We start from the raw sequence: 12,005 nt of genomic DNA on the forward strand, positions 1-12,005 counted from the left end.
ACGGTAAAGGTCGTGGCGGTTGTTGTGAAGCGGCGTTTGTGGTTGGTGGTTGTTGTGTGATGACTGTTGAGACGTGGTTGGTGCTGGTAGTAATGGCGGCTGGTCTAAAATAAAGATAGGAAAAGAAAAACGGCTATCCTGAAGAGTCGCAGCCCTTATGAATGACATTTATTCCCTCTAAACAACGGGTTTGGGCCTAACTACACATATACTTATGGAGATATCTCACCTAAGGGACCTGAATGGTGGTTTGTAAATTTCGTCAACCACAACAATATATATGTATGTATATATATATATATATATATATATATATATATATATTTATATATATATACATATATATTGTAGATGGGTAAGGTAAAGATGGTGGATGATGTGACATGGAACTGGAAGGTAGACTGGGATAAAAACAGCCTATAAAGGTGGTTCAATAGACAGGATAAGTGTGGAACAGAAGAGTTGAGGAGGCATTCAGCCTGTATTTTGGGAGTTCATCCAGGAGGGAATTACTTGAAGAACATATGAGTGCATTGTGGAGTTACTGGGAGGGTCACAGGGCTGAGAGCGCAGAGGAAGACAGACCAGAAGAGAGGAGGTTAAAAAACAAAAGATAAAAAATTGTTGGTATTCAAATTCAAATCTATGAGACCAAATTTGAATAATTAATAAAAAATAATTGTTGGTACTCGTACAAACAATTATTTGTTTTCAAGATGGTTGCTCGACCGTGGTTGAATTATAATTAAAGGTATATGTTGTAGTTAATCAATGTCTGAAGATGGTAAACATTTGCATTTGCATGTGTATCTATGCCGATTAATATCCTTGCAATTCATGGAAAGGTACACTTATGGTGATTTCTTAATGTAGAAAGTCTTCCATGAGCCATAGGTTATTGTTAAAAAACAGAAGAAAATAAACAAGTTCATTTGATGATGCCTTGACGTACAGAGACCTAAAGATTGCTTTGATCAGAACAGCACAATTTTATGGAAACTTTCATTGGGAAAAATTAAGAATCAGTAAGGCACCATAAACCCAACTGTTTGAGGCTTTGGTGACTGTGGGGAAAGTAAATGATAACTATATTCTTTTTAGTCACGTCGCGCGTAGCGAACGCGGCTCTAAGAGAGCTCCACGTTGTTCTTGTTCTTCTTCTGTTGAATACAAAACCTTTAGGACGCGGCTCTTTTATATACAGAATCCGGATCTCCTTAAATACTCAACACCTGTACACAACCTCACATTGAGGGTGCCTTTTGAGAGCATCTATCATCAACTTTTAAATATATTCAGACATTTGCTTTAAAGTTTTGAAAAGTTCACATTACTATTTAAAGATTATTTCATTTAATGTGTTGTAATTTCGTAAATACACGATTTTCTCATCATGAACGAGAGCCTCCATGACGGGTCTCGCTATTGGCTCCATCAAGGCACGTGATGAAATATCGGAAGTTGTTATTTATATATTTATCTATTTTTTGTATTTTTATTAGTGGCGTCGCGTTGCGAACACTGGCTCTAAGAGAGCTCCACGTTCTTCTTCTTCTTCTTCTTTTTCTTCTTCTTCTTCTTCTTCTTCTTCTTCTTCTTCTTCTTCTTCTTCTTCTTCTTCTTCTTCTGGTGAAGACAAAACCTTTATGACGCGGCTCTTGGACACATTTGTCCTTGTTAATGGTTGGGAAGTAGACAATTAAGGTAGACGAGCAGAAGGTAGACGATGAGTAAAAACACCACAAAAAAAAAGGAAAAAATGGTAGGCTTTTATTCTTACGCTGGTTGAAAGAACTCAAAATGGGAGGTTATACATTTATATCAAGGCAGCGGTCTGTTGTCTATACACCACCTGGATTAAAAAAAATTTTTGTCTCATTGTAAAATTATAATTTTCTCATAGGTTTGGATTCATTTGAAGCAACTTTTACTGAATGTTTTTTTTTTAATCTCTGAGGAGCATTTCCATGTTTCAGGGTGGGACAGACAGACAACATTAGTCTATAATATACACGGACAACCAGAAGCCCGTGGTAAAAATACCACGATTGACAAAAATGAGATCTTTTATTCTTGTACTGGTTCAAAGAGCTCATAAATGGGAAGTTCAACAAGGAATGTCTTGAGGTGTTATATGTACCTGCCACTTAAAGAAAAGAAGAGAGGAAAATTAGTTGAACAACATTGATTTAGTCAAATTGAAACTTGGCACATAGCAAGTACTCATGGGGAATAAGTGTGGTGTTTTTAGGACATCATAGGTGCCTTCGTTATGATGTCATAATTGCATATTTAGAACGCTACATCTGATCAGTTTGAAAATTTTGAGGGTCATCTAGGCATAAAATGTTCCACAGAAAAAAAATTGATGACATCATCGGTCACGTGATTCGGCAGCCTTTTTTTTTTTAAACCTTCAGGAATCTTCTTCTCTGAAGTGGCTGAACAGATTGAGGTGAAACTTTACAAGTATGACCGTCTATCCATGAGGAACAAAAGGTTCACACATATGATTCATAGGTCACATGGTTTGACAGCCATATTGGATTTACCCTAAAACCTTTAAAAAATCTTCTTCTCCAGAACGGCTGGACAGATTGAAGGGAATCTTCACACAAATGTTCCCCAAGCCATGGGTGTACAAGTTTGTTAAGGCATAAATGATTGGTCACATGGTTTGGCATCCCTATTGGATTGAAGAAAAATATTAAATAATGTTTTCTCTGGAACCAATTAATCAATCGAAGTGAAACTTCACAATTATGATGTAGTCATGTTGGGGAATATGTGTTTTAAATTTCGACTTGATCGGACGCATGATCTGGCAGCCATAATTGTTTAATTTTTTTGATATGGTTTCTTTTTGAGTTTTTTATTTTAATATTAATTTTTGAGTCAGACTCACTTGACTGTGCTTGGATGGGTTTGAGGGTAGATGAGTAGCAGCTGAAATGCGAATCCGATACAGGTTCCTCCTAATGATTTCATGTTTGATTTTTGCTTGTTTGGGTTCCTTCTGATTACTCAAATGCAGGACTGTACCAATTTGGTCTTCCATTTGATTTTAATTGAATTTATCTTAATCCCATTCTAAATTCAATTGAATGATAATAAAAAACGTCATGGGTCAGGTATCCAATCAAAGCGGGACGTCTTGGTACCCGGTCATCACTGCCAGCAGTTATAAAGTGGCAGTTGTAATTATGTCTCTCATTAATTACGTAACACACCTGTACACAAACACCACACAAAATTCACCACACAAAATAAGCCTGATGAGGGTCTGCAATCTTTGATTGCTCTTTTTCTTGTTTGTATATGGAATCAGTACACACAAAGGGTGACGTGCTGCAGTCTGATGACCTGTGTCCACAGAATTACGAAATTTCACTAATTCCAATTTTGGACGATTTCTCTTGACCAGGCAATCCTCATATTGACACTTGTCAAATATTTTCAAGAGGCAAACGTTCACTTTTATGTCGACAGCTAGACAAAGCTTGTCTCATGGTATTTCAGCTTAGATCATACCAACGACACAAGACGAGTCTCAATTAATCTGCGAGATATGATGAGTCGGAAGGAGACGCATCCCAGTGTTGCTGCAGAGTATGCTGATGGAAGGTTTGCTGTACACAAGAGGAAAAGGTTATTCTCAGCCATGACTATTGACCAGGCGCATGAGCAAAACAAGGATGCTGTTAAGGGTGAAGGTGGGGTGAATGGTCTGACAGAAACCAGATGCTCTACATCACTGGATGGTTGCCGGATGCGAAATGGCAAAGGTAACTGCCGAGTTTGAAGTCTGTTGACGACAGACAAAAATGAGTGTTACAAGAAGCAAATCTCTGAGTAAAAAAAAACAAAAAACAGGGCTTTAGTATCAAATGCTCAATGGGTTAAAGTGCTGGTTCAGGTTGTAGATGATATAGGAAATCCATTTGTCAAAGAAAGCAATGACTTACTGAAACTGGACACAAGGGATGACATGGACAAGGTTGAGAATTCAATTCAACAAGCTGAAAAACTGGCCAAGAGCAGCTGGATGACTTTGTGGAATGACAAGGAAGGAATGACAGGTAGGAATGACACCACAATTCTTTTATGGATTGCCATCACGTCATTTGACATTTTTAGATCCTCGTGGCGGATCTCTAAGTCTTACTCACGTTGTTGTTCTTAATGTTCTTCTTGTGGACTTTTTTGTTTCACAGCCTACAGTTTTCATCGAAACTTCCTGAAACTTGGCATACATATGTAAAAATACCCTGCACAGACAGTAATCATCTCCGATTTTGAAAATTCCTCCTAGAAAAAAAAGTTATGACGTCAAAATATCTCCGCGAATGGAAATCGCCTAAAAAATTATCTCAGAAACTAGGCAAGCTTTTTGAATTCTGTTTGCGGGAATCGAACAGGGCATTAGCAGAGATGAATTACCGCACATATGATACATCACTATGACGTCATATCAACTTTTATGACGTCATTCCTATTTTTTGACATTTTTTGTTTCACAACCCAGAGTTTTCATCGGATCTTCATGAAACTTGCCATGTATATGCAGAAAGCCCACGTGCAGGCAGTAACCATCTCCAACTTTGGAAATTCTTCCGAGAAAAAAAAGTTGACATCATAATATCGCCGCTAATGGATATCGCCTATACCATTATCTCCGAAACTAGGCAAGCTGTTTGAATTTTGTTTACGGGAATCAAGCCGGGCATTAGCACAGATAATTTATCGCAAACCTGATACATCACAATGACGTCATATTCGTTTTTATGACGTCATCATTAAGAGGACGAGGATCTTGGCTCATTTGAGCTTGTTGTTTTAGGTGGCAATAGTAACAATTGTATGAAGATGTCTATGTTAGAGGTACCGTAGTTGTAGATTTGTAGTGTGGGTTGACGTAATTGTGTAATTTATTTGTTGTGGTATCTAGATGGAAAAAGTCAAAAGATGTCATGATGGCAATCCATAAAATAATTGTGGTGTTGTATTTTGATGTGATTTCTTCCTTCCTTCCTTGGTTGTTTTTTTGGAGATTTCATCCCTACATATTTTTTCATTAAAAAAAAAACTTTTTTCTGACTTGTTTAACTCTATTTTTCCCCGATTTGGATGCTAATGATGTCAGCATCCAGTAAATTATTTTGATGGGCGTTTTCATGAGGGAACCCCCTGACCTCCACTCCCCTCAACGATATATGTCATACAAGTCTCTATCCTCGCTCCCTTCATATCATGTTAAATATACTCGTCCCTTTTGTCTTCACTCAGACATTCTGCTACTAGTTAGGGAGCTAGCTTTCATTTACACAATTGAGTTTCATTTACACTATTGAGAGTGAAAGGTTTGATGGCCCTATTCAATTCAGAATGCTGGATGGAGAAATAAAATCCATTTCTTGTGTGTCGCATTCCTGGCATTTAGAGGGGGTGAACCTTCAAACCCCCAAAATATTGACCTTCAATTACACTTCTGAGAACAAAGCTGAAACTCATTTTGTGGATTCTGTTCCGAGCAGTATTGAATAAAATGTAACTCAAAAAAGAAATTCCCTGGCATTATTACTTATGAAGGCCCCTGGGTCAATAAGGGTCTCAATTACACTTTGGAGAATGAAACTGAAATTCACATAATTAGATCACCTATCACCACTGATCACACATTTATAATCCTAGAAAAATTATTTCCTGCCATTTCTACTTAAGAAGGGTCAAAAGGGTCTTATTTACACTTCTGGGAATGGACCTGAAATTTGGTGAATTGATTGTATCCGCATCATGGATTGATGCCATATAACTCAAGAAATGATTTTCTCTGGCATTATTGCTCAAGAAGCTCCTTTGGTAAGGGCCAAAAAGGGTCTCAATTACACTTTGGAGAACAAAACTGAATTTCACACAATCAGATCCCCTATTACCACTGATCAGAAGTGTGTAACTTAAGAAAAGATATTCCCTGGCATTTTTACTTAAGAATGGTCTACTTAAGGCTCAAAAGGGGTTTTAATTTTGGGATTGGACCAGAAATTTGTTCAATTGATTGTATTAGCATCATGGATTGACACCATTATATCTCAAGAAAATAAACTCTCTGCTGTTATAGTGTAAAGGCCCCTCGGTATGCTTGGTAGGCATATCACGAGGGCCAAAAAGGGTCACAAGTACACGTATGAGGAGAAAGTGAAATTCACATAATAGTGAGCCTATATCATGACTGGTCAGAAATAGCTGAAGAAAATATTTCCTGGCTTTCCACATAGCAACCCGCAACATGAGAGGACAGGTAGCTAGCTTATCTGTGTCCCACTTTTTACTGTATATTATGCTATACTTCATACTGAAACCAGGCTATGTCACAGTCTTGATATGCAGGCATGCAGCATAGCAGTGCAGTTGATGCTGACTACTAGCGGTGGATTCAGTGAAAGGCAAACTTAGTGAAAGTGATAGTATGCCTCCAATTTGAAGGAAATTGGAATGTGAGGAGGGAAATCACATTGACATTGACCAAGTATCATGTTAGCTCACTGAGAAGCCGCAGTGATAATGAAAAGGTACGTGATCAGAAACTTGGCAATTTCTATAGCCGCAATTTAGTATTCAAAGTAAGTCTCGCCAGGGATGGCACTTTGTTTTTGATTCCATGCCCCCCCCCTCGTCGCAGTGATTTTGATAATTTTGATAAGATGTCCGTAATCATGTAGCCTTTTTCCAATACTCTCCTTATTTTTGCCTTTTCCCAATAGTAGGCCGACCAATAATATACGGGCAAAGGTGATGGAAGAATCACTTTTTCAAATCATGATAGGCCTAGGTCTACTATACATGTACATATTTTTTGAAGTAAATTCGTATCCCCACTTTCCATAGTAGACTTCCACTCAGCAACCACCTACACTATGTATTTATAGCATCCCCTGTCTTTTCTACAGGGAAATATCAAAGTGAGGTCCCAGTTGCAAAAATGGCTACACCAGAAGATGGTATGTATCAGCTTCACCATTCATTGACTGCACTTCAGATTTCTTTTTCCATGCTTTTCTGTATGAATTACCTGTGTAAAATGAAAAGCATCACTAAAAAATGCTTTCCCGAATTATCCTAGTAAATTTTTGCTGTCCTTCCTTCCAGCACCCCCGTCGGCTCCACTGTCCACTGTGTCATAGCCTTTGAAATGTCTTATCCACGTCATTCCCGCAAAAACAAAAATGGAAAACAACCATTTTCCAAGCTGAAAGGATTCGACACAAGCAGTATTCCACCTCGCGAGAGTGTTGTGAGACAGAAAATCCACAGAAGCAACTTTGTCGCAATGATGTGGCATGCGGCCAGTGACAACCTATTGCCAAAGGAACCTCAACATGGATGGGAACTGCATGATAACTCCTACAGTATTGTGTGGTTTACATGTCCTCAGATGCCAGAAAGTGTTGTCCCAGAAAATTCGGAGTTGAATGAAGATGATGAAGAAGATGGGGACATAAATTACCATTGTGACAGTGACACTGATGTTGACGATGACAGCTCTGACACTGACTGATGTAGACGATGATGACGATGACTGAATTATACTGTAGAGCAATAAGCCAGGTCTGCATGGTACTCCTGTGGTTGCAATTAAAATATAATTTTGGTTGTCACAACAAGAGTGAGACTTTGGTATTGGTGGGCATGGACACAACAGTAAGTTGCTGAAAATGTTTTCATTTCACACATCTAGGCCTACTTACCGTAGCTTAAGCATTTGATTTATTTCTTATACTATGTAGGTTTATCTGTAACTGTAATTTCACCTGTCAATTTATAGGGCTGGTGGATAATTCACACTGCATCACAGAGTTCAGTTGTTATTGCTTTGGTAGATTAAGGTTTCACTTTATACTAGTGTAAAACTGTTCATGCGTTTGTTGTAAAAGTGACGTTGTTCTCAAAAGCTGATTATCCCTGACCAGTATGGGAAAACGATGTTTCGAAACATAGAAATTTGATAGATAGGGCCTAAATGAACATTTTCAAATTAACAATGTAGAGTGTAAAACTGTTCGTGCGTTTGTTATAAAAGTGACGTTCTCAAGAGCTGATGATCCCTGGTATGGGAAAAGTAACGATATCTAGAAACATAGAAATTTGATAGATAGGGCCTAAATGGACATTTTCAATTCGCATACATGTATATTTTTCGATACATGTTGATCCTCCAGATGAATGATAAACAGGTATAGCATAGTATTGATGATTTCATCTCACTTTGTGTATGATTACATTGGCATTGTCACTTCTCAGATTGTAGCCTCTCTAATTAGTGTTTATTACGTAATAAATTTCATTATTTAAAATTCACATCAACTGTTGTTTTACATTAATTTTGTTATTTGGTTATGATAAGTGACAATACCGGATTTTCCAGTGTAAATTTCTGGTCCAATCTTAAAAAATTGAGAACCCGTTTGAGCCTTAAGTGGACCATTCTTAAGTAAAAATGCCAGGGAATATCTTTCCTTGAGTTACACACTTCTGATCAGTGGTAATAGGGGATCTGATTGTGTGAAATTCAGTTTTGTTCTCCAAAGTGTAATTGAGACCCTTTTTGGCCCTTACCAAAGGAGCTTCTTGAGCAATAATGCCAGAGAAAATCATTTCTTGAGTTATATGGCATCAATCCATGATGCGGATACAATCAATTCACCAAATTTCAGGTCCATTCCCAGAAGTGTAAATGAGACCCTTCTTACCCTTCTTAAGTAGAAACGGCGGGAAATATTTTTTCTTGAGTTATAAATTTGTGATCAGTGGTGATAGGTGACCTGATTATGTGAATTTCAGTTTCATTCTCCAAAGTGTAATTGAGACCCTTATTGACCCAGGGGCCTTCATAAGTAATAATGCCAGGGAATTTCTTTTCTTGAGTTACATTTTATTCAATACTGCTTGGAACAGAATCCACAAAATGAGTTTCAGCCTTGTTCTCAGAAGTGTAATTGAAGGTCAATATTTGGGGGTTTGAAGGTTCACCCCCTCTAAATGCCAGGAATGCGACACACAAGAAATGGATTTTATTTCTCCATCCAGCATTCTGAATAGAATAGGGCCATCAAACCTTTCATTCTCAATAGTGTAAATGAAACTAAGCTAGCTCCCCATCTATACCCTGTTGTCCTTCACTTTTGGAGTCATACATTTATTTTGGATGCCAAAATGGCAAAATTTCCTTTACCCTCGCTCCTTTCGCTGCTTCTTCCTTTTATCCCCATACTCGTATATCTTCCCAATCTTACTTCCCTTCTCTCCCAAACTCCGCTCACCTTCTTACCTTCTCCTACCAAAATACATTCGATTCTTTTCCTCAATTTTAATTTCCTCAAATTACTCCCTTCCTACGCGTATACAATAAAGAGGTACCTCCATTCCTATCTCTTGTGTCATGTACTTACTGGATCACAGGAGTGAGTTAACAGCCTTTATTCATTCTGCCATTTCCCTCTCTCCACACTGCTTTCTCTGCCACTTTACAAGCATCCTCTCGTGTCCAAAATCAAAAGAGCACTTACATCATCAATGTAATAAAAGGACACAACACTATCCTCTTCTCTTCTGTTTCTTTTCTCATTGTTGGCATTTCCAATTTCCTTCCTCCCCACTCCTTACCCCATGTAAGTGTAATAAATAGATGCCTTATAAAGAGGTCACGTGAACAGATCCATTTATAATCAGAAGGAGGTACTGCACGATTTTGATGAACAAAAGTATGCATATGGTATATGGAAAGGTGAATTTAGAATGCTCTTTTCAATAAACGATATGACACCCTGTGAGCCTCTATGAAAGCCCAATCATTTTTGGCCCTATCTCTCAATGGTGAAGAATCACTAAAACTTTTTATAGTATCTGGATCTAACCATTTCGTCCTTATCATGCACCCAATCTCTCCACCAAATATCGTCTGAATCCACCATAACTTTTTGAGATATCCTGCACACAAACAAACAAACTGACAGACATAACCTCCTTGCATAAAACATAACCTCCTTGCAACTTCAGTGGCAGAGGTAATAATCACAATATTATTTGATAACAATTGTAGGAAATGTAATTAAATACACGCTTCACAAAAAACAAAACACACTAAAAGAATAATTTTATGATATCATAAATAAACAAACATCCTGCTGTCCCTCCTGCAAGGCATTCGGGTAGCCGGGGGAACGCTACTTCCTGAAGTAGGAGTGAAGCTCCTTCCCCTCCCTGCAGGTAAATCTAGTCATAATGAAGCCAATATTTCCAGACGCTGCATTGGTTTTGTCATGACTGCTATAAAAATATAAATGAAAAAATGTTGGACCCAACCTCTCCTATTATACACCCTAAGTCATGCTGACAATTGTGAAGGTCATGTTTGAGGTCACTGATACATACGTGCACCAATTAATTTCTCTTGAAAAATAGATATTAATTCAAGTGTTACACCTAATTTCTTGACAGCTGTTGCCGGACTGGGGATCACATGAGAACATCCCCCTCTCCCCCCCTCGGGGTGGGTTGGGGGGAAGTGGTGGGGTTCTCATAGGGAGATATATATGAGTGTACCCAAAGTGAATGTGTTCTACAATTATTGTTGTGGACCAGATCGACTTTGATCTGACACCAAGATCAACACTCTGCAATGATAAAGAGCAAAGATGTGTCAGGCAGGCTTGTCACCCACATGCTCCCCCCTTCAAGCATGTGGGGAAGCAGTACAGGGGGATGAGAATTGGCACACATAACTAAATCTGATCTTCAGACCTCTAACAAGTAGAAAATGCTCAAATATTGCTTTTCACAGAGACTGTCAGACACTCATTATTTACCTGTCATTCAAACCCCACTAATAGGGGGAGGCTTAAATAAGTTCAAAGGAAAGTGTCTAGTCTAGTGGAGCATGTTTATCCAGACATTCTCATTACCTGGTAGTGCAGCATATTGGAATTGGGAAGCATGTTTTCTTTGACCAAGTCGTAGAAGTGAGTGCTCAAGATAAGATGTGGACAATGAGTGCCTTGCTCCAACCAGAAACGCATGATGGATGTTAGCAAAGCGAGGCCATGCTCCTACCGGAGATAAAACAACAATAAAAACACATTACTAACAAGAGCGAGAATTGCTTTGCAATACATGTCCCCTACCGGTCCCAATGAATGTTCCAGAGATAAAAAATTTGTTTGCGTTTCAGACACGCTCGAGCCAATACCGGAACCAAAATGAAGAAGAAGAATTTCTAACCGACCACATTTTGTTCGTTTATAGGCTTTGCCTATTTTATATTAAAAATACCCCCATGTACAGACATGAAGCAAAAATATGCGTACAGATTATGTGCATATAGAATAGGTTATATTGTGGTTATATACCTGGTGTCATTCCAATTGCACTGGGCCATGGACTAACACTAACACTAACACCTGAGGCTTGCCGATCTGTGCTGCTTCATACAATGGCAGTGCATGATTTTATTGGGTTAGAGTCAGGCCAGCTGTCCAGCCAATGGGTGTAAAACAGAGGGGTGAACTCAGGACAGCTGAACACTTACCCATGTGTAATATGTGATTTTTCTAAGTGTATAAAGGGCATAACTCTGTGAAAAGTTAATGAAACGCTCTGAAACACGAAAGTTTCTGTATCTTATCATAATAAAGCCATGTACCAAGTTTCAGTTGAATATGTTAAAGGCTATGGAGAAAAAGGTCTGAAAAACCACAGGTGAGACGGATGGACGGACAGACAGACAGATGGAGAGCAAACCTAGAGTCCCCTCCAGTGAAACCGGTAGGAGACTAATAATGACAAAAGAAATCTCAAAACAATTACAACTCTAATAAAATACTGTAAAGCCGCTCATACACTGAGGTAGTATGGATCTCAGGGAATGAACACATTCACACGACATTTATCTTCGACGTGAACAAATGATGGCGTGAATCCCAGGCAATTTTGTTGTGAATTTCAAACACACT

The 12,005-nt window shown here is 38.4% G+C and overlaps 1 protein-coding gene and 1 long non-coding RNA gene across 9 annotated transcripts in view; one reads left to right on the top strand and one right to left on the bottom strand.

Annotated features, from left to right (window-relative positions):
* Positions 1 to 12,005, bottom strand: part of LOC147025359 (mutS protein homolog 5-like) — a 293,181-nt gene that overhangs the window by 14,996 nt on the left and 266,180 nt on the right. For all 8 annotated transcript variants that reach the window (XM_085886261.1, XM_085886264.1, XM_085886263.1 and 5 more), the window contains one exon: positions 10,959 to 11,102. In XM_085886261.1, the coding sequence (XP_085742387.1) occupies positions 10,959 to 11,102 (144 nt within the window). The remainder of the gene's footprint in view (positions 1 to 10,958; positions 11,103 to 12,005) is intronic.
* LOC147025360 (uncharacterized) lies at positions 3,700 to 8,236 on the top strand. Its single transcript, XR_015059469.1, has 3 exons — positions 3,700 to 4,079; positions 6,948 to 6,998; positions 7,147 to 8,236. It is a non-coding gene; the product is annotated as an uncharacterized LOC147025360 (long non-coding RNA).

This window comes from Eptatretus burgeri, chromosome 6 (assembly GCF_056783735.1).
Source record: "Eptatretus burgeri isolate ZD-2024b chromosome 6, Ebu_testis_v1, whole genome shotgun sequence".
Classification (NCBI taxonomy): domain Eukaryota; kingdom Metazoa; phylum Chordata; class Myxini; order Myxiniformes; family Myxinidae; genus Eptatretus; species Eptatretus burgeri.